At 36.3% G+C, this 26477-nt stretch overlaps 1 protein-coding gene across 4 annotated transcripts in view; it reads right to left on the bottom strand.

Moving 5' to 3' along the window:
- SLC4A7 (solute carrier family 4 member 7) overlaps positions 1-26477 on the bottom strand; it is a 64308-nt gene that overhangs the window by 27370 nt on the left and 10461 nt on the right. For 3 of the 4 annotated variants that reach the window (XM_074151180.1, XM_074151178.1, XM_074151179.1), the window contains 5 exons: positions 13296-13439; positions 10923-11058; positions 9731-9891; positions 7342-7530; positions 4186-4554 (listed from right to left, as the gene is read on the bottom strand). In XM_074151180.1, coding sequence (XP_074007281.1) covers positions 4186-4554; positions 7342-7530; positions 9731-9891; positions 10923-11058; positions 13296-13439 — 999 coding nt within the window. The remainder of the gene's footprint in view (positions 1-4185; positions 4555-7341; positions 7531-9730; positions 9892-10922; positions 11059-13295; positions 13440-26477) is intronic. The other variant, XM_074151182.1, reaches the window with a different exon arrangement.

Genomic DNA, 26477 nt, shown 5'->3' with positions numbered 1-26477 from the left:
TTATAATTTAGCAATTTGACAATTTTTAGCATTTCAAATTACAAAAGAATGCACTTTATTTGATCCCCAAATTTATCTCCAAAAAACTCTTTCAGTCATCATATCAATGGAAAACATGTAGGTCCAAGCCTTTACCAATAATTTTCGTTCTTACAGTTCCTAGGGATATAAGTGGTGTGGGTAGTTTGTCCTGAAGCAAAAAAGCCAAATGAAGTTAATAATTTATAATTTCCTGTGTGAATCCTAACATGCACAAGTAATTGGCTAACACTATAAATGCTACATTCAGTTAGCTAGCCCAAAAAGAAAACAAACAAACAAACAAAACAAAAAAAAAAAATCACATTCTACCCTTCTGCTCCAAGATGCATGCATTATTCACAAGAATAACTAACAGGAATCAACCACCTGTGAAATCAGCTGTTCAAAGTATTTAACTGCAGAAGAGCTGATGTTAAGATATGTTTGTAGGACTAGAAATAGAACAGAAATATTAAACAGTTGTTGCAGAAGACAACCATAATACAGAAGTTTATACATGTAAACGTTTTCCACTTCCCCCGCCCTGCATAAAAATAAAGGTAGCTGAAGATGCGTATGACTGATGAAAGATGAGCAGTAATGCATCATGTTGCACTTTTCACTGTGTGAGACGAACAAAAAGTGGAAAGACAATCAAGGAGGATGATAGAGAATAAGGATTCTACATATTAGCAAACACTAATTTATTATGTCAGTGCTGAAGTGACACCGATTCTTCTAAAAGGTTTGCCTTCAAACTTTCTCCAACCAGCCACAGTGACGGTCCACAGGTTTTGGCAGTGATACAGGAACATTTACCTGATCCTAAACAATGTGTAAGTAAGTTTTCCTTTCCGTTGGTCTTGCAGTTGGACAGACTGCCGGACTCACGACAGTACTGCTTATGGGTTTTCAGGCCTGAGCAAGCATTTCCATATGATACTGCACTCCGTTATGCCTATCAATAAATCTGACATTTACAGGGAAACTCAGAATAAAAAGCTACCCATCTCCACCAGCAAAACACTTTTACTCATATCTCACACTAATAAAAGAACTCATTTCCTTCTCTTCTCCAATTCAGTAGAAACAAACTAAGAGGCAACTGCTGAAAGGAAGACCATCTAGTAGTTTTTCCAGACTGTGAGACACACAAATTCATCTAGTCTTACCAAGCTACCGAGGGCATAGTTAAAAATAAACAGTACTCGATATTGTTAGGCAGCTATACCACCTGCCTCCTTCAAAAGACAACAGTGGATTGACTCTTGAGTACATTTGGATTAATGCCGCTTAAGATAACTTAAAGTACTTACAACTACACCTTCACTAAAGGTCATCTGCATTTTCTAGCCAACTACACTAATGGACATTATCTACTGGAAAAAGAAAGCAAGAAGAACATAGGTATTTGCCTCACATCTCTGCTTTAGTGGAAAAAAAAAAAAAATGGTGAAATAAGACAAGTTCAACACCTAAACATGACTATTCCAATATAATTATGTTTATATAGGCAAAATTTATGAAATACAGAACTTTTAAATAAAAAGTCAAACCATATTTGTATTTGAGGAGCTAAAAATCAATTTTTGAAAATAAATTCCAATGCAACCTTAATGCGAAAAAAAATTAAAATTACTCATAGATGGCAAATACGTAAACCTTTCTGAATTACTATTTTCCATAAGTAATTATTGTAAGAGCAGAGTTGTTCTAAATATTATTTACTCAATTTTAAAGTACATTTATCAGTGAACCAAAAGACTCCTTAAAACAGGCAGCTTTGCTCCTGTTCACAGACATTATGAAAGCTTAATGATGCTGGTGAATTAACAGTGTTCATCTTTAGCTGTGACACATCTCTCTTCCCAGCTCTACCTATGGAATTCATTATTCAACAGTTTCAAAGATGGGAAAATAAAAGCTGTTCTTCAACAGATGACAAAAGGAAAAAAAAATTGTTAAAGAGAATCCTTTGCCTGGTTCACTTACTGTGAACTGATGACTGGCTGATAAGTTCAGTAACCCTCCAGCTAAAGAGTAAAAAATAAATAGCACAAGGCCAAGGATAGATGAATACTAAACAGAAGAAAGCCACCTATTAGAGAATTAACACAGTTACTAATGCTCACAGGAGGCAAACCCAACTCAATCATACAGACATGGAAAAAGGCTGCAATATTCTGAATTACTTAGAGGGGTAATACAGACCATAATCTATAGTGGAATGGACCAAGAAGATTTTTTTTTTTTTTTGCAATTAATACAAGGAAGATGACTTCCTCTTCAGGGTTCCCTTCTGAGTCTGTCTCCCAAAACACAGATTAGCCCAGTTGCAGCCCTGAAGTCATAGTCTGAGAATGACTTCAAAGGCACCTCTAAGGAAAACGTGTTTTTCTGTGGTCAGATGATTTCTTGAATTAAAAACGGAGGGGGAAACCCAGAAAACAAAAATGTCTTCCATCATCATTAGTGTTCATCTTTCTCTGGAAAGACTTTTATTTATGGATTAACTGGGAAATCATCCCTTTCAGATTTTTACTTTATGAGAAACGTCCCCTGAGGCACAAAAGTAATTTGAACATGACTTGGAAGATTCTGGTGGAAAGCTTTATTAGTGATAATAATAGCATCTAGTACTTGATCTTCATTTGTTTGCCTTCTCTTGGGTTCTAAAGACCTTGGGTCTGGCATGCTGTCATTCCTGTCAGATGAGCAGAAAAACGAGAACTGGAAAACAAATTACAGCTGTTATTTTACTTCTGGTTTCTAATTACCTTTGAAAGATCACCCATGAGAGACAATGATCTTCATGTGAATTCTCTTAATTTCCCATAAGGAAGTCAGAGAAAGAGTTTTTTGTTTGCTTTTCTGAATTTAAGCAAGGATGGGGCCCCTACTCCAACTCAAGACGACAGCCTACAACAGTTTGCTCTTCCAGTGACTTGGGTGCAAAATGTGAAAAGGCAGATAACCACATGCTGACATTTCTCTGTGAGCATATTTTCACTGCTCTGTGTAACAATGTGCTTTTACTTATTAAACAAGTGAGGAAGGAAAACAAGAAAAGCCTCAGTGATGAAAGAATTGAGTAAAATCAGCTTCCCTCCCCTACACACACAGGCACAAAGCAGACAAACCTACAAGCTAGATTTTGGCAAGAGAAATTTCTGGGCAGGAGGACTCTGAAGGCTAAAAAGAAAGGTGATCCTCTTTTAAAAACACAACCTATCTAGAAGAATCCTGAAGTCTCTAAATAGGTGATAACTCCGCAAAATTAAAGCAAGTATAACAATATGTATGCAGGATGCAGAAGTTATGAAACCTTTACTAAAATGATTAAAGAAGCCTTCAGAACTTTCCACTCTTTCTCTCAAAGTATCTATACATACTGCTACATAACTTTTTTGTGTAAAGAACAAGTTTTGCAAGACAGAAAATTAGAAATTGCTAAGCTCTGAGCTACAATTATAAACTCTTAACTACCTTACCCTATTTTGCATACCAAACACAACAAAACATATCAAGTGACTGATGCTGAAGCAGTGCACTAATGGATAGCTATCTGGAAACTGTAGGTGAAGAGAACCTGCCAGTTCCATTGTAAACTACTACTGGTTTTAATGGCCCTGGGTTTTAAAAGCAAAAAGCAAAAATAAAACTGCTTAAAGACTTCATGACACACCTAAACTACAAACACCACTGATAATTGGATCCTTCCTAATTCTTTTCATATTCATCTCTAATACTTCACTATGTCTTCAGCTGTAGCTATCTCAGGATATCAAATACTGATTTAAAATGTTAATTCAACCACTGACAAAAACAACAAAGCAAAATCTGACATGGACTGTAGGTGAGTGAAAGGAAAAGGCCACCATTTTTGACATTTTGCTTATGTATTGTAATTTAAAACCATATTCATTTTTGATTATACAGATGAAGGTTAATTAAAGATTTTTTTTGCTGGCTTTAGTTAAAAGCTAAAAAGTTAAAAATGCCAAACAGGAAAACAGTCACAACTAAGAAGAAATAAAACATGCAGGCAGAGGTAATAGTTATCATATTCCTTTGTGCCCAAGTTATGTGCCAAAAAACATCGCAACGCAAGTGATCCAGATCCAGAGAGCATCACACATGGACAGCTTAAATTTTGATAGTTGCCTGGTGTTTTGTCAACATTTTCCTCTGTCTTCTTTTCCTGGCTTTCCTGCACTTCTAAGTCCTCCTCAGGTGGGTGGATTATTACTGAAGGAATATCATCACTGGCAGGTGACACCAGCAATTCCTTGCCCTGAAGTGGACTTGGCTGGGCACCTGTGGTTGGCGGGTGGCTGCAGGTAGGACTGGAGGGTGGTGTGTTTTGAGGGGTAGTTACAGGGGTTGTACACCTTGAGGTTGCCGGGGTTCCAGCTCTTGAAGAAGGAAGAAGGTAATTGAGAAGAACTGACAAACGGTTTTCTCCTCTCAGGGAAATATTTGAGGCAGAGAGACCTGTTCGCAAAGAGTGGCGGGAGGCTGAAAGGCCTTCCCCTGAGATAAAACAAATGAAACACCATGAGGCTTACAACAGGGATACACTAAAGAAAAACACAGACACCAATATGCATTAACAATTTACATCGTAAATTGCAAGCTTTACGGCCCAAAAGTGTCATACTCATGCAAGACGAGAGAAAAGAGCAAATCTGATTTCAGACATTAGAAAAGTCAGAAACTACTGATAAGTACTAATTAGAACGCCAAACATACGTGGGAGAAAATATTATCTTAAAGTCAGTAAGATCTGTTAATATAAAAAAAAAATTAAAAATTTTATCTCTTGAAACTGGCTCTTAAGTTTTCCTAGCAAAATTTCTAATTCTAAATTGCATGGCAGCTACCTTTAAGGCCATCCCAAAAAAAATCACTAGCAGCCATAACATTACAAGACTTCAGTCAACTACATAAAAAGAACTGTTAATTTCTAAAATTAAAATATTTCAAAATGAACATGATCAAACATATCTAATCATGTTAAATGCAGCTGTCTTCCAATAATAGTCTTGTTTTAATAAGGAGTTTTCTAGCCAGCTGTACTCTAAGTACCTAGTTTTGAAGAGTGCACGAGGATGAGACAAATAGTCCCTTCTCCATTTCTTCTTGCTGTGGCTTACCAAACATCCCCATTTGCTAAAGCAAAACATGTTTCTCCAAAATCCACTGTTACTTTTCTTGCCCTATCTAGTTTCAATGTCCCACTAATTTCATATAAAGAGAACATAGTCTTGTCATGGTGTCCTCAGATTTAGGTTTGCAATAGATTTCAGTTCTTCCTTAAGCAGGAAGAGAGACTGTCTATCTTCGTATCAGTACTTCCATTAGAAGGTTTAGCAATACCATTCCTCACATTTACCACTTTTCCTGGGCTGGCAGGCTCCTTGAGAAGAGTACTGCTTACTTCTCCTACAATCCCTGACAACAAAAACGTGCTGTTTTCGTACACCATGCTATCAAGCAAGGAAACAGCAAACTAAACACATTTAGTCTCACACTTACACCAGGCACTACAGAGACCAATACACTGAACAACCCTAGAATAATTTACACGGAGGCGCAGAAAATATGCCGAGGTAAAGGTCACATACATTTCCCTCCCCACCTCTAACAATGGAAGGATGGATCCTACAGATAACAAACTTGATTTAAATTAAGACAGTCAGTCTCAAAGTTCAACTATTAAAACTGCAGTGCAGTAAAGACATGAGGACCAATAAAGCAAACTGGTTGATTTTGTCTATATTAATCACTACAGTAATAACTAGACTTCCATCAGTATATCTGTGATAAATCATGAACACGAGACGTCCTAACACACACCTAACAGGTGTAAAAAGGAGCTTAAAAAGTATCATGCACATATGCATGTTTGTTTCACCAGTTTATTAGAGGCTATCTATAAGATTATAGAGAAAAAAATGAATCAGTATACACTGGCGGAGTTCACCATGTTATACTGGTTTCTTATTTCAGCATATATCCCATATTCTGTTGTAGGAATAGTATAAAGAATAAAATCCACTGGAAAGTGGAAGTGATACATGAAAAGTAACTGACAAACAAGAGACCTTGAATACAAAATTCTCAGAATTACAACTGGGGAAACAAGTGTTCAAAGATGGGCAAAACCAAGCTCGTACGTGAAATTTTCGTGTTTGCTAAACAAAACAGTAAAGTCAGAAGTTATAGATGAAATTATGCTCTTATAAAAATGATCTGTATTTTCGTTCTAGAAAAAATAATTCGAGAACTATCAGAGAATATTTAAGCATGTATTATATATTCACTAACTAACAAAAAGCATCAGCAAACTTGGACATTTGCTGGAGCATATTCCAAGTACGTATCCCAAAAAGCACTTAACTAAGTGGAACATGTTCTAAGCAATGAGGTATCTTTCAAGACAGGAAAGGAACTTCACTTCAAGGAGTGATTCATGAAATGAGTACTAAGTTTTCACTAAACTAAAAAATTTCGCTTGAAATGATATGTGTCTTAGTTAATGCAAGGTAAAAGAAAACAAAGAACAGAGACAAAAACAGAGGCCATAAGAAATACAAGAATAAAAATACGCTGCTCTGGAGTATGTATTGCTACTTGGACTTTGGCTGTCTAAAGTAAAATGTATTGGTATTCCAGAATATTTTCAGGAATTGGTTCAATAAAAGATGTGGTACAGCCTATAAAAATATTGCAAATACCTTTTTTGGGTTTGGGGTTCCCCCCCCGCCCATTAGATCCTTCTCCACATAGCAAGGTAAAAATAAACAGTGTCCTAGCTAAAAGTAGTTTCTTCACCATTAGCATAGTGAACTTTTCTAGTCATATTAACATAACAACACTGGATTAAACCACAGTAATTGTCAGCACCACTGAACTCATGACATGACCACAAAGTAAATCTCCAGTATAAAGACTGAATAAGCAAACAGGATCCATCTGACAAACATATAAAGCTATGCCACGATGCTGAAATTCCTCAAACATTACACATTTTATTCAAGCATATCCTAAAACACCATTAGGATCCATGTAGGTCTAGTTCTATAGTTCAAAACAATAATGCATGCAACGTATACAGGCACAAGTAGAATGTTTGAGTAAATTCAAAACTATACAGAAACATCATCCAGAGCTACACATAGCACACACTTATCATTAGTTCTTTGCTTATCAAGAAGGAAACACTTATCTGCTATTATCAGCTGAATTTTCCTTCATCTCCCAGTGAGAACATTATTTAACAGGTTAGAACAAACTGGATGCTACAACTTATCTCACCATTTCGCTCAAGCAAGTGAGGGTCAGAATGTTTCTTGCCTATATCTGCAAAAGACCGAACCAGGGGAATCCGATTGCTGAATTTTTTCTCATTCTGATGATGGTGCCTTTTTAGAAGAGCCTCTCTCACGTTCTCTCTTATGGATTCATCGAGCTGGCCAGAGGCAATCATGTTGTCCAAAACCATATCTACATAGTAACAACAACAACAAAAAGGAAAATTATATGTATAGCAATCAAATCTCTCCTTCCCCACACTCAAACACTTTAGTTGCACCAAATAGTAAGAGAAAAAAAAAATCTATTTAAAAAAAAAAAAGTATTTTCTTTAGCAAAGTCATCTTCAAGAATCCACAGGAATTTTCAAAGATGTCACTAAGCAAGCAAATGTGAGAATAGGGAAAGCACAACATGCACCTCCAAAAGACAGTATTTATTAGTAGCATCATTTTAAGAAATAAGTTACTTATATTATAATAATTTATATTATATATATTTATAATTTAATATATTAAAATATAGTATAAATTGTAAATATTATAATTTATTGTCATCTACTTCAATGGCTAACCTCTTTCAAAAAAAAAAAAGAACATTTATGTATTCAACAACCCTTCAATAGAAGTGAACACATAAAGACAGAAACAAAGGACTTCTTAAGACAGTCCTAACCTGGAGTTCCCTATTTTGAAAGTATACAGCTATACCAAAGTGAAAGTTATTATAGGATGAGATGGATTCCCTAACTCCTCTGTCACTTTCAGAGGCTCTCTACCAAACTTCATGCGATTTAGAAGAGGAAGTGTTAAACAAAAGGTAGTTACATCATCTAAATCTAACTAATCAGCCATCAAACAAGATCAAGTTTCGAATCTCATGAGTATGCTCACACCAGGAAAGAAAGCCTGCATGTCTGCGAAAATATCTGCTGTGATTTTTTTTTAGCTTTTATTTTGAATTATTAAAAAAAAAACCTCAACTCGCAAATCGATGCGAACCTATGTGACAATACTTTTAAAATAATTTTTTCCAGTCTTAATTGATGTATTGAGAACCTAACTGTATTAGTAAACTGCAATTACATAGAACTTTTCACAGTGAAAAAGGTTATGGCTTAGAATACCTTACAGACAAAATTATATGCAGCAAAGTCTCTGTCGCTACAGTGCAGCTTCCTCGTGGGATTACTGGCAACACACAACCTTTTGTTATAGCTTCTCAAAAGGAAGCTGGCCGTCCTCTCCCTCCTGTTTTGAGTGAGAATCAAGAATACCTACTAGGTATTCCCGGCTCACTGAAACAAGACAGTAAATTTGTATGCCAAAGATTGTTATCCTACATGCTTTGTAATGGCACCTAAAATTAACTTGAAACAAATTCAATCTCTTAAGACATCCTGCCTAGTTCCAAGTAAAATACCTGCTATTAAAAGAGTACTCTTTACACAGAATTAAGCAATAACTGTTTTTCTTATGTACTAAGATTATTGCTAAATTCAATTATTAAAATTAAATTAAAACCCAAAACATTGCTTTTATAAACCATGTATTGAACACTCTTCCTCAGCAAGTCAGGAAAATAGGAAGCTAACACCAATTTCCTGAGTGAATTTCGAAGACTTCAAAACAAAACAAAACAAAAAATTTTCAAGCACTGCCGAAGTTTTTAATGCCAAAACACCTTGTCCTTCAAATACATGTTGGTCAGCCCTAAGCCTAGCATGATTCCTGAGAAGGCATTCCACTGTGTGGTACCTGTAACAAGAGATACCAGGAAAATTATGTAAAACTAGCTCAAAGGCATTCAGACTAAGCGGATGTATATATACATATATGAAAGCCTTCAAATGCTGATTTTATAGTATCCAAAATGACCATGTGATTAGTGAGGACACTCAACATAGTAGGTCAAACAACATGTACAAAATTTATTTCTGCTCACCTCTTATAAAGGTGAAAAAAATACCAGATGTGCAACAATCAACTGCACTAATGGCATCAAGTTAACATCAGCCAAGTTATGATTAATAATTATGGTACTAAAGTGCACAAATAAGTCCTAAAATGTTCTGGCAGATATTTACATTTCATCTGTAGAAACAAAGACAAAGAACACATTCGGGGATTAGAACATAAAGGCAAATTCTGGGCCTCATCCTAAAACATGTAATAAACGAGGTCCTACTCATCCAGTGTAGCTCCTCTTAAGTGAAGTTTGTAGGATCAGCTCTTTACAATGAGATGAAGAAAATTTCAGTAAGCATGCACATAGTTATTTCTTCAATATAGTATTTTCAAGAACATAGAAAGACACCATCAAAAACCTCTCAAGTTATAGATTAAAAGTTAGGAATAAAGTATTTTTTATAAAAAAAAAGTTTTGCTGCAACCTGCTATCTCATCTAGCGTGTTTGCTCTCATGTCCAACATGACCGTCCCATTAAGAATACAGCTTCGCAGTTCGAAGAGACTGTGCAGAGACAGAGTTGCTACATAAGGCTTGCTCCATCGATCACCACCATCTTCAACATCCTCTTCAAATTTTAGCCACCTGAAATGCATACACATATTTAGGTTTCTCCTGGAAGACAGACAATTTGGCAAGCAATCCCATTCTTCCCTTTGACTTCTGTATGACATGGAACAGGAAATCTCATCAGCTCATTCCGGTTTTCATTTCCTCAGACAACCCAACTGATTGACAGTTAAAACATTTTTATCAGGCCTTTTAACCCCATTCGGTTGCTTTAGTTTTCACCCATTTTCCTTCTTTTGGAACAATACCTGTCTATTCACGAGTTCTTGTGAAAAGTGTGGGACTGTGCCTTGTTACTTGATTTGCGTATCTCAGTTTCATCGGTATTTTAGGATTAGAAAGCTGTTTGAAACACACTGTATACAATGTTCAAGTCTACTGGGGTGCTAAGTCAGACATTTAAGAGCTAGGTTAACACCAAGATGTGTAACTATTAATTGATCTTGATAGGCATTATGTAAATTGAACTTCTGCAAAAGCTAGCACGCAGTAAGTTAATTAATTAGAAGTACCAAACACAGAAGAATTTATTATAACGCATACATAGAAGGAAACAACTAAACCAACATGGGCCCAAAATAATCATAGCATCCTTCAATGTTTATGCATGCAATTCACAAAAATTAATCAAACACTACTTAAGAAGAACATAAGCAAATACCAATTTTCTTTATGTATGAGTGAAAAAAATTGACGCTAATATATCAGCAATAATACAGCAAAGAGGTTCCTAAGATTGTAAATACTGTGCTCCAGGGCTGAACACCTGTACTTGTAACTAGACACAGTTGTCCCTTTCACAGCGCTTGGCATGATCAGCTTTAGGAAAGTCAACACAGCACCAGTAAGACTGAGGGTCTCTTGAGAAACCATATTGATTCTTCCAGAGTTGGACAAAAACAACAAAAGTTTTTATTTGTTGAGTGTGAATTGAGTGAACAACTCCTATAGTTCATGAAAATTCTAACCTAGACCTGGTTTTCAGTTCTTTGAAATAGAATCACTAGAAGATATACGTTGAAACAATCTACTTTTATTTAGCTTACCTAGCCGTTTCTTTCCATTCATATTCTTCTCCATCCCTGAAGCAAAGTTCATCCATTTCAGTGAAGAGGTCATGGGGAATGTGTTCATCATCATCTTCAGTACCCAAGATGAATTGCACTCGTTGAGATGGCGTGTCTTGAAGGAAAGAATAAACTGAACAATTAAAAGAATTCATACTTCTATTATGCAAGAAACACCACATAACACTTAAACCTCCTGCCCTCAGTTAGAAATATGCAGCACAATATCCTCTTCAAGAGGGAGGAGGAATAAAAGGAAAAGAAAGATGGACATTTCTTTAAAAGGAGGCCCTTTTAAAATTTTTCATTGTTTCTGAAAACAAAACATCTGAAAATTTGTGCTTATGTAAAACAATTAAGTATTTTTATATGAAAATAAACTTCAATAGCAAAATTAGTAAGAAAGTAAAAATTAATGTACCAAAGGGCTAAAAACACTGTTTTCACTTTGAAAAGAAAATAGATTATACCATCATGACGCAGACACCAATTGAAAGGAGAAAAAAAAATAACCAAAGAAACCCCCACAGGTTGACAGAAACAAATACTCTGACTTATAGACTGGTTGCCTTAGTAATAGTTCAAGATGCTAAACAGAGCTGTCTTTTTTTTCCTTTTTTTTTCTCCCCTGTGCCCCCTACACACATAGTGGGTACCCAGGTACTCAACTTAGAGTCGCAGATTTTTCAACAGCGAATCACTACTTACGTGGGATGGAAAAAGTTATTACCTTTCTCATTGCATGGTTGGAGCACTGTACATAAATTAGCACAGCAAAGTAGAAACTACACAGCTAAAACGTTGAGGAAATATTTTAACTTCTCGTAATATAACGCCTAGTGGAACAGGCACAGTAATAACTTGTAACAAAATTTAACGAGCTTTTTTGATCAAACGTAAGTAGCGAGTTTCACTGCTAAGAGCAAAACTTAAAAAAAGCAATGATAAAACTACATGGTTTTAGTAATATTTTTAATACCTATACACAGATCTCGTTCCAACTTAAGGGAGAGCTTTCAAATTACAAGGGTTCAATAATGTAGCATTCACAATGTTATCTCAAGGAAGGTCAGAGACAGAAAATCGAGCTACATCTCAATTTCAAAAAAGTTTACTTTGTTCACTGAAACATCACTCTCACAGCTGCCAGATCTGAACATACAACTGTATGCTTCCACTGCAGAAAGAAGATCATCTTTGAGATTCAGACATAAGATCTGAATTACTAATACACTTCATTCAGAATTGAATTTTGCTTTTGCATTGCTGTTATTGGATGATGATATATGCCACAACATAATTGTGAAATGAGCTCTTGAATACAAACAACATTCATTATTAGAGAATACTTACAGCAGATTGTTTTTCCCAAACCCAACATATCCCAAGAATCCTGCCATATCCTATGTATCCAGAATAGAGAAATGACCAGAAGAGAGAAGTGAATTTCTATCTATTTAATATTACTTGCTGCTTCAGAACCCATATAGCGAGACCCCACAAACATAACATCAAATGATATAATTTGTATTTGGGTGGGGAGGCTTTGAAGATGGATGAAACTAAGAACTGTAGAAGAATGGTAAAAGAGGACTTGTCAAAGCATTCCCATTTGAAAACTCCTTTGTTTCAGGGAACTGGCCTCATGTAGAACATGGTTCTATTCATAGAAAGGAGCACAGTGTCCGTGCCTGAAGTCTAATATTGCACCGTAACTTTCCCATCCATTACAATCTAGGAATAAAAGCAGGTTTGAGGTCTTGAAGAAAAACTGCTGAGAGTACTGCCAAGTAATTTTGTTTCAGAGAATGATATGACAAAGTCATCATCTCTTGAGGATAAGGGGCGGGACGGCGGGGCAGGTGCCTGATCCAAAACTAAAACTTAGGAGGCAGTACAATTACTTTACTAACAGACAGCAAGAAGGTTGAAGTAAATATTTTAATAGATCATTGATCAAATTACCATGGCAAATGCTGCTTCGCAGCTCTATTCATACTTTCAAAAATCTTGAGTGACAGAGGAAGAATAATACAAGACTACACAATCTGAATAAAAAGGTGTCTAATTTAAATAACACAGATTTTTATGCTACAGGCGAGTATTACGAAGCTCTAGTCTAAACTATTCAGTGCAGGCTGAACATTCATGCAGACACCTGGATGAAGTCCAACAGCTTATGATTTAGATGAAACACAACCACAAAATCCTTGCCTGTTTGTACACAGAAAGACATTAATTATACAGTGAGAATAAAAGAAACAGCACAAACCAAACAATATTTAAGCACAGAGTAACTACTACAAGTTTATTTTCAAGAGACACAAAGAACACACACAACAGATTTTTTACCATATGATGGAGATTCTCGGCCATCCTCTCTATCAGTTTCTTTTTCTTTTTTTCTTCTGTGATGCCTGTGCCCACGATGCCTATGCCGTCGACGGCCTTGCTTTCCAAACGGGACGTGAACTCCAATATACACAGCTCTGTGGCCTGTTCAAGAAAGTTTAAAAGGAAACAATTAAAAACAAACAAAAACCAACCTCCTGCCGCAACTTAGTGTCTTAGACAAAAAGACAGTAAGTTTGACAAAAAGAAACCCCAAAGCACTTGGCAAAACTACCTTGAGTGAACTAGTATTACCAACTCAGTTGCAAAACATGTAACACAGAAACACGAGCTTGACCTGTAACACTGAAAAAAGCTACTTGATAAACACCAGGGCAAGGCAGAGAAATTACATGATACTCCTCTTGTTTGCAGGGATTCATATCAGGATAATCGTTACAATGGCAAGATATAATATCCTAGTTCAGTTTATGAATTCATTGAGAAATTACCCATTGTTTAGAGTCTGCAACTCTAAATCTTCTCTGCTTGAATGAACTGCCAATACTTCTTCAAGCAGCATGTAACACATGAAGCTGAAACTGATATTCAAGTATACCATTAATTTAGTATCATTTTAGGAGCGTAAAAGGAACTTACATTGGAAACATATACCAAAACATCAAATAACTTATAGGGAAGGCTGGGGGTTGTTTTTTTTTAATATTCTAGAATTTTTTAATAAATTTAGGTAGTACCTCCTCAAATTAATACATACTGCTCTTTAAAACATGTACTTTCAACACCTTGTTTTTCCTGTGACCTTTCACAATAAGGCAGTACTAGCAACCAACAACTTCACAAAAGAAATCAATCAGCAGACTGCTATGAACATTTTAGTAATATGTCTCCTGTAACAGAGTTAGCATATGCAATAACCTTTTCAATTCCTTTTTAAACAAACAATCTCAGGAAGAGACACATTAACTATAAGCGTGGAGGTTAACACTAGATACTTTGTTTCATACTGTAGAAGAGTTATTACAGAAGATTGACATTAACAAAAGCAAAAGGAAGTGGTTTTCCAGCTCTTAGAGAGATGCACATTCAGCAAAATTAGAGAAGATAAGCAAGCCCTAGGAGGTGTGACTGTACACATACATGCACTTACGTATGTTTGTATAACACACACACACTACATTAAGGATATTGAAAAATTCTGGTGATTACAGAGCTTTAAAGAGAAAAAGTTTTAGCATGTCAAACTTCTTTTCCAAGAAAAGAATGTCTAAGCCCAAAAAGATACACAAGACTTTTATAAAGCAGTATTTTTACAGTGCTACATGAATAAAAAGACTAAGCAAAAATCAGTAATAATGCGTGAGTAAGTTCAACATTTAATTAATTTGGTCAAGATGCCGATTCAAATTACAAAACCCGATTCTTGACAGACTTCCAACACTAGTTTTAATTAGAGACGACTGATTGGCACTATGACCAAATCTGAAATTAAGCATATTAAAAGCTATTTGTTTCCCTGTAAGAGTGGAAAACAGATTAATTTGTTGAAGCATTCATCAGTCCTATTTATAAAGAGAGACTTCTTTTGTAAGCTTCTTCCAACAAGAACACTCAGCCCCTGCCAGGCAGCCTGCACAACGCAATTCCCAGAGAAATTAATGCAAATGTGACACCTAAACACAAATCAATGCACTTTTTATAGAATATGATTAGGTACCATGAACAATAGTCATGCTATTGATACCATCAGGATACAATATCTTACGTATAGGGAAAGCAAAAAGTACTAGGTTCAAAACCAGCTGCATTACTCGCCATACCCCGCTCAAAGTTGCCTGGTGCAAGCGAGTGACCCACCACTCATTGCAAACGCTGTTATCACCCCTGCTACAATTTTTACTCTATTTTATGTACTCAATTAGCAAGTATTAAACTGTAGTTAAACAGTTTTATTCATCGTCAAAGCGTTTGATTTTTTTTGCAGAAACTTTTTCCGTACAAGAAACTCAAACGTATTCCTAGTAATAAGAGTATTTGATATTATCAACTTGTTTTAATAGTCTTAATAAGACTGCATTAAGCATGTGCTTTGCACAAAAAAGCTTGCAGGTGATTACACTCTAGAAAATTTCAGGAATCTGAAGTTTTTCAAGATTTTACTTCCTGAAAAATCAGAAGGACTTCCATATTTTGGTCTCCTGCTGTTCCCATGAATTAAGACAAAAATCCCACATTGCTTTCTGTACAAAAGAACAAACAAAAATCCCGTACTTTTTTTTTTCCCAAGAGCCTCCATCTTAAACAATTTACCCTGGTACTGCAAAAATTAGCACATGTAATACTGTGATCTATTCCATAGTGAAAACAAAGAGTATGTTGCTGCACAGAGGAGAGGTGGAGCAAGGAAACGAGAAGTCTGTCTCCTACTATGAAACCGCAGTCTGACTGAATTTATTTTTTTTTTCAACAGAAGAAATCTGAAGGAGAGCAGATGTGTTGTAAGGGAACAGGTAAAAGCTAGGGACAACCGAGCTGAAACAAGCAACAAACCAAAGGTGTTTTTAAACAACTTGCAACCATTGCAAATTGCTTTCCTACCCAAAATGCACTGACCTCTCAACTATCATACATCCAGATGCCTCAGAGCTGCTTCAAGGCACACCAAATAGCCACTGTCAACTTAGTCCTCAACCTGAGCAGCCAGCCCACAACCTCCCATATTACTTTCTACTCCAGAAGGGAACTTTAAAGAAAGCGCCTTCTCATTACCCTAACAGATTAGGGTACCATGGGGGAAGAGGCTAGCAATGGGTATCCTACCCTTCAGCCCACATTGCCTAGAAGCAACTATTGTGTGAATGGCTATTTCCTCATGTAGACACTGCCTTGCAGGCAAATGTAAAACAAAAATACCTTCCCCATATCACTTCTGAGTATGCGAAGTGATCAGTCTGCTACACCTGCAAGTGTGTTTTGGGACTACTGTGAAATGCTGATGAGCAAGATGATTTTCAGCTGTTATTAGGTAAAATGCTTCACAATCCAATGTAATTCTATCAGAATAACTTCAAGAAAAAAACTTGATGTTGAAGAAGAGCCTCTGAATGTTTTTTTTTGTTTTCTTTTCTGGAGCAAGCATGAGGGGTGCCAATACAATAGACTAACCAAGAAAAGTTTGGCTATTGCAAACAGCATCTTGTGAGTGCACCAGACTACTCCTTAAGAAAGGGACGCTTTTTTTGGTATCACAGACATAAACAAACAAAAACATCTCCACTACTACATAGGAAATCCAGAACTACTGCTCTTGAGTATACTACCACGATTACCAAAAAACATGTTGCAGATATATTCAAATCCAAAAGGCAGGGCAAAAACGCATAATAAAATTTGGACAAGCTTAACTTTAATTCTAACTCCACAAAGCAAAGCACTAAGAAGCCCTTTAAAAACAGTTATATTGAGTAGGTCTGTGTTCCCTTAAGTTTCATTATTCAGATAGGAGCAATTAATGTTTGCAGATAGACAGATAAAGATTTACTAATCACAATTTACAAGTAAAAACAAAAACACAGGGATTTTTTTTTTTTGCTTTACTCCCAATGAATTGGGCAAAACAACTTAGTTCCCTTCACCCTGGCCAAAAAAAGCCAGAAAGGCAAGTAATATAAAAGCAATGGAGAAAAAGTTAATTCTAGAAAGGTCTGAATTCTTATTACTAGCATCAGTGTTATTTCTAAAGGAAACCCAACCTTTTACATGAATATTGTTTTTAAAAGCTTGAAAGGTCCAATTATGTGACCTTCAAAACTTTATTCACACAAACATCTGTACTACAGTACCACTCTCAAGCAAAGCTTGTTATAGAATTACTTTAAACCAATAATCAATAGAATTAGTAGACTGCCCGATACTAAATTTAGTAATATAAAGCTCAAAAGATAATTGTTCATTTTAATCTAACATGACTTTATCCAAGCTTAGCTGTCCAAATCCACCAAGAGTATTTACTACTTAAGGTCCTTATCAGTATGAAACAAATTTAAATGTTAGGAGCTTGCTACATGTCTCCATCACATGGTTGGTCTTACTCCAAAAGTCAGTTTATACCAAATCCTATGAAATTGACAGAATAGAAAATGCCCTGTAAGTTCCCTGGTTTCTCCCCAAAGACCTTAAGAAAATGGTAACAGAAGACTTCTAAAGGCTGAGAGAGATCAAAAACATGTATCCAAAAATGTGGCAACTCTGTAAGTACAATTCCACATAGAACTTCCTTTTTTCTAACCATCATTTTGTTAGCTAGATGCCCTTTAAGCTTCATACAAAGGACATTCTTTCCCATGTTAACAAGGGAAAGCAAAGAAAATCAAGTTAATATCTGCGTGAGTTCTGAAATCCTCTTACTTAGAAATTTAAACTGCAGAGATCATATATTAAGTAATTGCAGCTGTAAGGGACATCTGGAGATGGGCTATCTGGTCCAGTCTTCCTCAAAGTGCAGCCAACTTCAAAGCTGAAGTAATCTTTTTTTATCAGGTTGGTCAGGATGACAACCAGTCACGCTTTGAGTATCTGTAAGGATAGATACTCTACAAACTCTCCGGGCAACCTATTCCAACACGTAACAACATACTGCATGAAAAAGATTTCCTAATATCCAATCAGCACTTCCAATACTGCATCTTGGGACAAGAGTCTGGCACTGTCTTCTCCATAAGCTTCCAATAGTCTGCTGAAGACAAACTTCATAACAAGAATTACTATTTTTCCAAAAATCTTCAAATAATAATCTGAACATAGACCATTTATTTTACAGAGAAGCCTTTATTTAATCAAATAATATCATAATCTATCTTGTCCCACCACAGACCTTTCCAGTATGGAAAAACTGGAGGATCTGCAGGAGAGATCCTAATCTGTTCCTTAAAACCATAAAACAAGGCGGGGGGGGGGGGAAAGCAGCTGTTCGATGTCTTCTAACTCACATTCCCAAACACATTACCCTAGTAGGAGGCATTTGAAATCGATCATCATCTCATGCCCTGACATTAATTCCCCTTACATCACAGAAAGTACTCGTATGCACAGAAATAAGCTCAATGCAATTTATTAGCACAACTTCTATGTCTTCTGCCACAGGTCTGCTCCAGAGGTAGAAGCATAAAATAGGAAAAATAATCTTAGGCGGATGGAAGAAGTAAAAAGTGAGAACAAGAAAGTCTTTTCATGCCCCAAAAAACTTCACAGGCCAAGGTCTTCTCCAAATATTCTCTGCTCTTGTGAAACTTAAGGAACAAGTAGAATTCCTCGTTTACACACACACCCCCTTTTGTTTAAAGTTATTTGTAATAAAAATTCTGGAAATTCACTCAAGCCAGTAATCCACTGAAAATTCTACTACTATGCTAATTCTCTAATTTTCTAACTAAAAGTAATGCATACTTCAGAAATGCAGCAATTAAACGTACAATTTAATATTGATAGCGAAGTTCTTAGTGTGAGACAAACTAAATATTTCAAAATAAACAGTAGTATTTTAGCTTATTTTATGAACTTCTCTCACATGAAATGTGCTCAAAAAAGTAAAATTTTCAAAGGAATTAACGTAGTAAAAGTGAACATAAAATATTATAAAGAACATAATATTGTTCTTCCATGCATGAATTCTCTATTTAAAAAAAGCCCTACTATTATGAAGTATTCCTTTTCTGTGCATTGTTAAAAGAATTATTTGACAAAAATTGTTTCTTGCTTTCAGAATAAAACATTTGAAACAAAATTTTCTGTATAAAGGAGTAAAGAAAATTCTTTCACAGGGCAGTTACACGCCGTAGCTGGAGCCCAAAGGTTCTCCACAGTGCAGCATACTTTAGAATCTGGTAAACTTCCTGAGTTCTATTCTGAAGTCTCCTGTTGCTCCTAGTAATTACGTATAGGTGAGAATATGCTCTTTATACTAAAATACTGGGGACGGATAAAATTGAGAAGTTAAATCCACGAATCTTGTATGCATAGCATACGGTAAAGCGGCTCAGGAGTGTTTTTCCCACTAAACAATGGAAGAAAGCATCATATCACACTGACTGGCAGAAACTGTAAATGCCAGATTTCTCATTTTTCTGACTTAAAACCCAACACGAGTTGGTAGTGGCAGCCATAAGAAAAAAATGCACTGAATACTTCTGCCTGACACAATCAACAACATTCAAGAAGGCATTACCAGTAATCACACTAGACATGCCAGTAGTAACAGTAACAGGTCAAGCTTAGTGCCAGCTGACAGAGCTACACAGGGATTTTAGCACATTTGCCCACCCCAAGTCCTTGTGGTCCACTGCCAGCACCTATCTCCCTCACCTGGGAGAGGAGCCAGCACTGGGTACCTGTGGGAGGGGGACTAGCTGTCCTTGCATCGTACATCCACGTCAGACCGCAGTTAGACCCCACGCTTTATCCGAGCTGAAGATTCTTGGTCCAGCCTGTCTCTGCAGCAGAGCTCAGGAAAAAGGATACACACCCGAAATAATTTGAAGGAGTTGTTTCTGTTGGAGGGGAGAAAACCTAGAAACACCCAATTCAAGCTAAAGTCCCATTAAGACTGCAGATTGGCCCTTTGCCCACTACTGAAGAAACCAGTGTTTTCAGCCCTTCACGGATGTGTACCCCGTAAGGACACAAGGCTTCCACATTCATATCACTGTGCTTGTAAAGTATTTCAGAAGATGCATTTGCAAGAAGGTTTTCCCACTTCATCAATGGGTCACAAATACATTTTAATTACACATTTGATCCCTCTCTCTCACAACTGCTGCATGCATCTTTAAATGGATCAGTTTGCCCCCAAATGCATCTATTTCCTGACATTTTAAGATATGAAAAACATTAAGAGAGGGAATCTTGCCTCATGTAACAGTTACTCTTTCTGAGAAAAACTGAAACTTTCACAGGTTCTTTTTAAAATAAAAAAACTTTCAGAAAAAAAATCTCACATTTCAAAAGCTTTAAGTGCTGTGAAACTTTAGCTTTCAGTGCATTGCAAACAGAGAAGTCATCCATTCAGGAAAACTTCTGACATCCATCAAGTCACAGGTTCAGCCAGTTTTTGAACAACTGATTTTAAAGAGAGAAAAAATAGTAAGATAAATGTTACGAGAAGCCATCAAGAAACAATAGGCTGCAGAATCGAGTACAGTCGTCTATTTCTTCTGCCTCATCTCAAGTTCACTGAAAGTTTTAAGTTTCATTTGGTGCTGTTTGGTAAAAAAGTTTTATGGCTGCACTACTTGAATAACAATTTGACATATGTTTCAGAATATAAAACTGCAGTTAGTTACCTTTTTATAAAATTTCTGACGCAGTCAGAACAGAAACATTACATAATGTTCTCTCAGATAAAACATTCAAAAATAAAAAATGTTAGGACGCAGTTTATATATCATGAACTTTTAATAAGCATTGCTTCCATCTTAGTCTATTTTACCTAAAATATTTATTTCACATCTTTATGTAAAAGACGTTTTGAATGACATCCATTTAAAAACAACTCTGTTTTCAGAAGAAATGCTAAAATTATCATGTACATTACCCAAAATGGATTTTAAAGATTTAAGTATAAGCAAAGTTGTTGTCTGCTACAGATGTTCTCATGAACTCGTTTAAGTTTAAATGCTGATTCACTTTGAAAAACCATTACAGAGGGTAGACAATGTGATTGAACAGTTTTGTTTGGTTTGGAGGGTGATTATAGGATAATCTGGCCTTACTTGTTAGAAATTTTAACAATTCAAGGGTAGCATATTCAGCACTGCCTTCTACCTCTACAGAAAAAGCAGCTGCATAAAGAAAAACACTTTGCTGCATCACCTCCTTCAAAGATTATTTTCACTTAAGGTTCAGTATTTATATAAAGGTCTTCTGCTTGAAATTGGCTACATATGAAGGGAAGGTAAGCTAAAATTATTTTTATGATTCCCTACACGTGTATTGCAATTTCCATGCAGAAATCACTTAAAACACTGAAGTCTACACTTCCCATAAAGCAAAACCTAGGTCGCAATATTAAATAAATCTAAGGCATTAAAAGCTGAGAATGTTTACCTTAAAGCAAAATAGAATACCATACAGATTTATACATTATATATGCTACGTATCTTTTAAACAAAAATAAAATCAAAACTATTGTTATTCTAATGAATTACTTACAATATATGCAAAAATATTGACTTAGTTTCAGTATGAATAGTACTATACAGTCCTAACTCAGTCAGTAAGATTGTAAAGTTAGATAACGTCTTCTGTAGCAAGATAAAACATCCTGTCAACAGCCATTCATCAACTGCGGTATGCAGAAGGGCTCCTTAGCTGTTGAGACCGTTCCACAAATAAGAAATTAACAAGTGTCTCAAGGACACTCATTGAGAAGATCTGTTTGTAGAATACTGAGTAATTTGCCTCAAAGATGAGGACAACTGTAGTATCAAAACTGCTAAATTTTGTTTTCTTTTATGTTTATACAATTGTTATCTAGCTAAAGAATATAAATTTTGGGGTGCATTAGTATATGCTTCTTTTTATACTCAGCTCATTAGGCTACCATCAAGAAGTCTCATAATGTAAAAAAAAAAAAAAAAAAAAAAAAGTCTCCTGTCCTAAGTAACTTCTATTAAGCTTCACTTGCCAGGAGCTTATAGTATGTCTTTCCGGTAATTTACAAATAATTTAACACAGAAGTAAAAATTGCAGAATTTATAGTAATTTATAAGTACTGGGTTCGGCAGAATGAGAATCAACTTCCAAAAAGAATGTTCTAGAAGCTAGGAATAACCCCCTGCCTCCACAATGCCGTATTGAGTTTTATGTCTACACAATCAGGTTGCCAAACTTCCCTCTCCAAAGGAAGTCTGAAAACAGTTTTGATAGCATTTGTTAAGGATTTACCTTTGTGATGAACACCACAAATAATAAAATAAAATAAGCTGAAGACAATTATTCTCTCTACACAGAAGTCTGAATATTGCATAAATAAATGGGACAAGAAGTCCTGAGGAAAATGCCTGTGGACTTTATAGTGTAGGATATCCATAGTAAAATATATTATAACTAAATTTTCAACATGTGTGTGATGAAGGTATAGCAATGCAGCCTAAATCCAAAAAATTCACTTAATCAAAATTGCATTAAAAATCGTATTAGGAAAACATCCTCAATTTTTGTGACTTATAGAGAAGCACTGGGCACAGACATTTATTTCTGAATTATAAGGACAAAATAATTTATCCTGCACCAGCTACTAGCACAACTGGTGCAAATGAACATTTTGTTGATGTTGCATATGACTCACAGCATGTCTCATATACCTGACTAGCTGTACTGTATCTCAATAAACATGTTTTTCCCTGCTCTCAGTTCAACTCAAAATAAAGAGCAGGCAAAATCTTTCCAATTTAGGGGTATGACTAGAGATGATGCATGAAAGGTGGTCTGCAAGAATCATTAATGACCATCCTAAATTATTTTTCACATTTTTCTACCTTTTTGACCACCTAAAAAGATACAACTTCATGAGAAATAGCATTTCAAAATTCTTTTTTCTGTTAAACACAGTTCTTTTCTAGACCACTAAGGGACCTCTTAAAGGTTCAAGCAATCATTCTGTAGTTTAAGAACCATAATAAACCTGTTCTATACTGCCTAAATTAGTACAGCCTACTACTGAACATAAATATGTAAATACCACGCACAATTCTCAAGAGCCAGCAGCTACAACGTCCTGCTGTATTACTTGTGTTCACCTGCTCCTGTAAAACTTGTTTTCTTAAAGGATATTACAGGAACTATTCATGGGGTTTTTTTTTTATTCATGGCAATTCAGATGCATCTAAAAAGTAGAATAATAGTAAACCTGCCACCTGAAAATCTTAGCAGCACACGCTACTACAAGTTGCCATATAAGTTCTTTTAGTTTCCCAAAGCCCTTTCATAATACTGAAATAATTTCTAACTACTGATAACACATTAAACTGCGAACACTTGTAGAGCAAGTTTTCCACTTAGATATACAGTATTCAGTTCTAGAGGGGAAAATATGCAGGATTATTAAACTATCTGTCCTTATCAACTGAGATTAACTGAAAAACACAGATGTTTTCTTAAAGGAAAAATAAGGCTCTAAAGCATGAAAGTATCAGAGATAATAGGGTCACTTGAAATGTAAACACTACTTACACCTGCCACAGGATACTGTGAGAGTAGAGTAGCTATTAAATCATCTTAACTCTTGAAAGCTGCTTCTTGGATTTATGCCACAGAAAACTAGTCTACTGAGACACACACTCTTGACCTCAGGTTGTTTCTGGAACAAGACTTCTGTTGTGTGTAAACTCCTTATCTTTGCTATGCCTGTAACTGGTCTGCTAAGAGTAACAATATATCCCTTGTCCCTTAAACTGTATCTAGTAAATGTATCCTCAAATCAAGATGGAAAACTAACTACACAGTTAAAAAGATAGGTCCTGGTAATATCAAGCTAAACGTATTAAACTCAGGTTTAAGGAAACTTTCCTTAAACATGGTTCAACAGAAAAAGAACATGGTTCTTTTTCATTTAAACAGAAAATGCCTTTTACAAGATGGCATGAAATACCTCCGCTATTCTTGCCTTACTTCCACCTCCTGCCTTACTTTGTTATTACTTTCATTCATTGCAGCTCAAAGAGTCTGGCATCAAGTTAAGAACATTAGGTGCTCTTAAAAATGTTATTTTAAGATGTTATTCCCCTTTCTAGCTCTTCTGTAAACTGACATTTGTTATTTCAAAGTAAGGCCTTAGAGCTTCAGTAAAGAGCAGTACCTTTATTTAGTACACACATAGTCTGCCCATAATTGAAGTTTACCAACTCTACCCATTACTTTTACAGGAAGAGAGTTACGAAACAAGTTAGCCTGTGCCTAACCTTTCTAACCTAAACGCTGTCACTCCGGATACGTACCACACTTTCCCAGCCACCATAAATAGCATGCGGAGCTTGGGAAGCTTAACTCCAAGATTTATTTTCCCCTTTAGCATCTGGCCCTCTTGCCATTAATATTTCATCACAGAATTTCCAGAAAATAAAACTATCCAATACTGACAACACCAAAAAAATCTTCCCTTTAGTATTAGTAGCAAAATTATGCCTTCTACAGCATCAAACCAATGAACGTGGGTTTGTCCAGGCTTTAAACTAGTTAAATATCACCTGCCCATGCTGGCTTTAAAAGGTTTCATGCTTCACATCACAGCTGAACTGAATTAACTGCTTGCTGCCTCTCCTTGAAAATGAATCAACACACACTTCTGGAAAGGTTCCAAATTCCTAGAACTCCTTTTCAAGTCACCAGAAAAACAAGCTGAAAGACTGGACTGAAACAGCTTCAGGTCTTAAAATACTTACAATACCTAATGCTTGACTATACATCTTCCTAAGCCTCCAAGAAAACATTTCCAAGTCAGTAATGAAAAATAATACTATCCACCCAGACATTTTGTACTGCTTGCAGCCAACAATCCATTTTCTCCCCTTGTACGATTTTAATAACAGAATTAAAAACAAAACCCCACAATCCTATATACATACTCTAATCATAACAGCTTATAAATAATGATCTTATAAACAAACAGAGCTGTAAGTTCACATAAATTTATCCTCTAAAAACCCAGAGTCTAAAGAATCTCTTTTGGTGAATCTCAGAGAAGATAACTAGATGAGTCAAACAACTGTACTTACGTACCTTTCTCTTTCGTACAGGAAAGAAAAAACTTCTTGTTCTTACTTGGGAACAGCTTCCACTGACAAAAGTTGAAAGACATGCAGTCCCTCCCTCTCCCCAGTCTACCACTAAAAATAAAAAAAAAAGGACCAATTTTCTTACAAGTATGTAAGGTACTACAAGATATATGTAATTACCAAAAATAATTCCTAATTATGTGTGACAGCATGTGCCTATATGAAGCTTCAGGTATGCGATAATCCTACTGGAATACATGTTCTTGTCAGGTACTTCTTATTAGTCATTTCTTTGATCTCTGTATATCCAGCCCTCTCTTGCGTTGAGACACTTACACTGGGTCACTCGGCTGCATGGCTAAGAGTAAGGTGAGGACAGCGACATCTCCTCATCTCCTCCTTTCATCGCCTGTTATGTTGACTCAATTGGTCATGAAACAGAAGCCTTAGCTTCACCTTTAATTTATTCTTCGGCCGTGGGTAAGGTGGGGTATTTTCCACGGTCAGCAATACAAGCGCTGCAATTGCCTCAAGCAGCCTGAAGCCCCCGCCTTCCCACCCAGTATCTTGTGTAACTACAGCCTTGTACCCGCTGAAGCACTCCCGTGAATGTGCTACGAAAGAGACTGGGGAAGTGAGCTGCCTGAACGTTCCCATATCATTCTTCATTCCCATATCATTCTTGGTGGCTGAGGCATTACAGCTGTCCCTGCTGCACCGCACGCTACTCCAGCTGAACGCCGGCTTCCCCTTAACCCCTGCCTCCCTGCAAAACACACACATTGTTTTTCTGGGTCATCTCCCAGAGAAAAACAAGAGAAGGAAATGAAGGAGGACACAGCTTAAATCTGCACTGAAGATTTAACTGCAGAAACAGACACGGCAGTGGTTTCACCACAAGCTCAACCCTATCTAAATTGGCGTTGTTGCAGCCACTGCATCCCTCAGCCTCATGCTCACACTACCCTCCTCCGCTCAGCACCAGCACACATCCGTGTGGCAAGTGGGTTTCGGGTGCTCAACTGCTGAGATCTTTCTTTATTATTATTTTCCTTTGTCAGGACTGTTATATTTTCTACTGGCTTAACATACTTAACCAGGCTTACGGTTCGGTCAGACAAACAAAAGTGTCAGTACAAGACGGAAAGCAGGAACAGCCTGAAGGGAGCAGAGCAAGAGTGTGCATGACTGCAACAGCAACAAACAATTTTAATCACTTAAAACTGTCTCTTGTTAGACCACAGTATAAGAAAATGGGACAGCAACCTAAATCATCTTTCTCAGCTAGAAACTGCTGCTGTAATGGCTCTTCAGCATTCTGAAGCAGCAAGAGTCACTACTGTCAGGAAATACTGCTTAGTGAATCTACTGATAGTCTTCTGGCATTTTGCAAATGCTAATTAAGCTTCAGATC

The sequence above is a fragment of the Numenius arquata genome, chromosome 7 (assembly GCF_964106895.1).
Source record: "Numenius arquata chromosome 7, bNumArq3.hap1.1, whole genome shotgun sequence".
In the NCBI taxonomy this organism is placed as follows: Eukaryota; Metazoa; Chordata; class Aves; order Charadriiformes; family Scolopacidae; genus Numenius; species Numenius arquata.
This window is presented reverse-complemented; position numbering and strand designations above follow the sequence as displayed.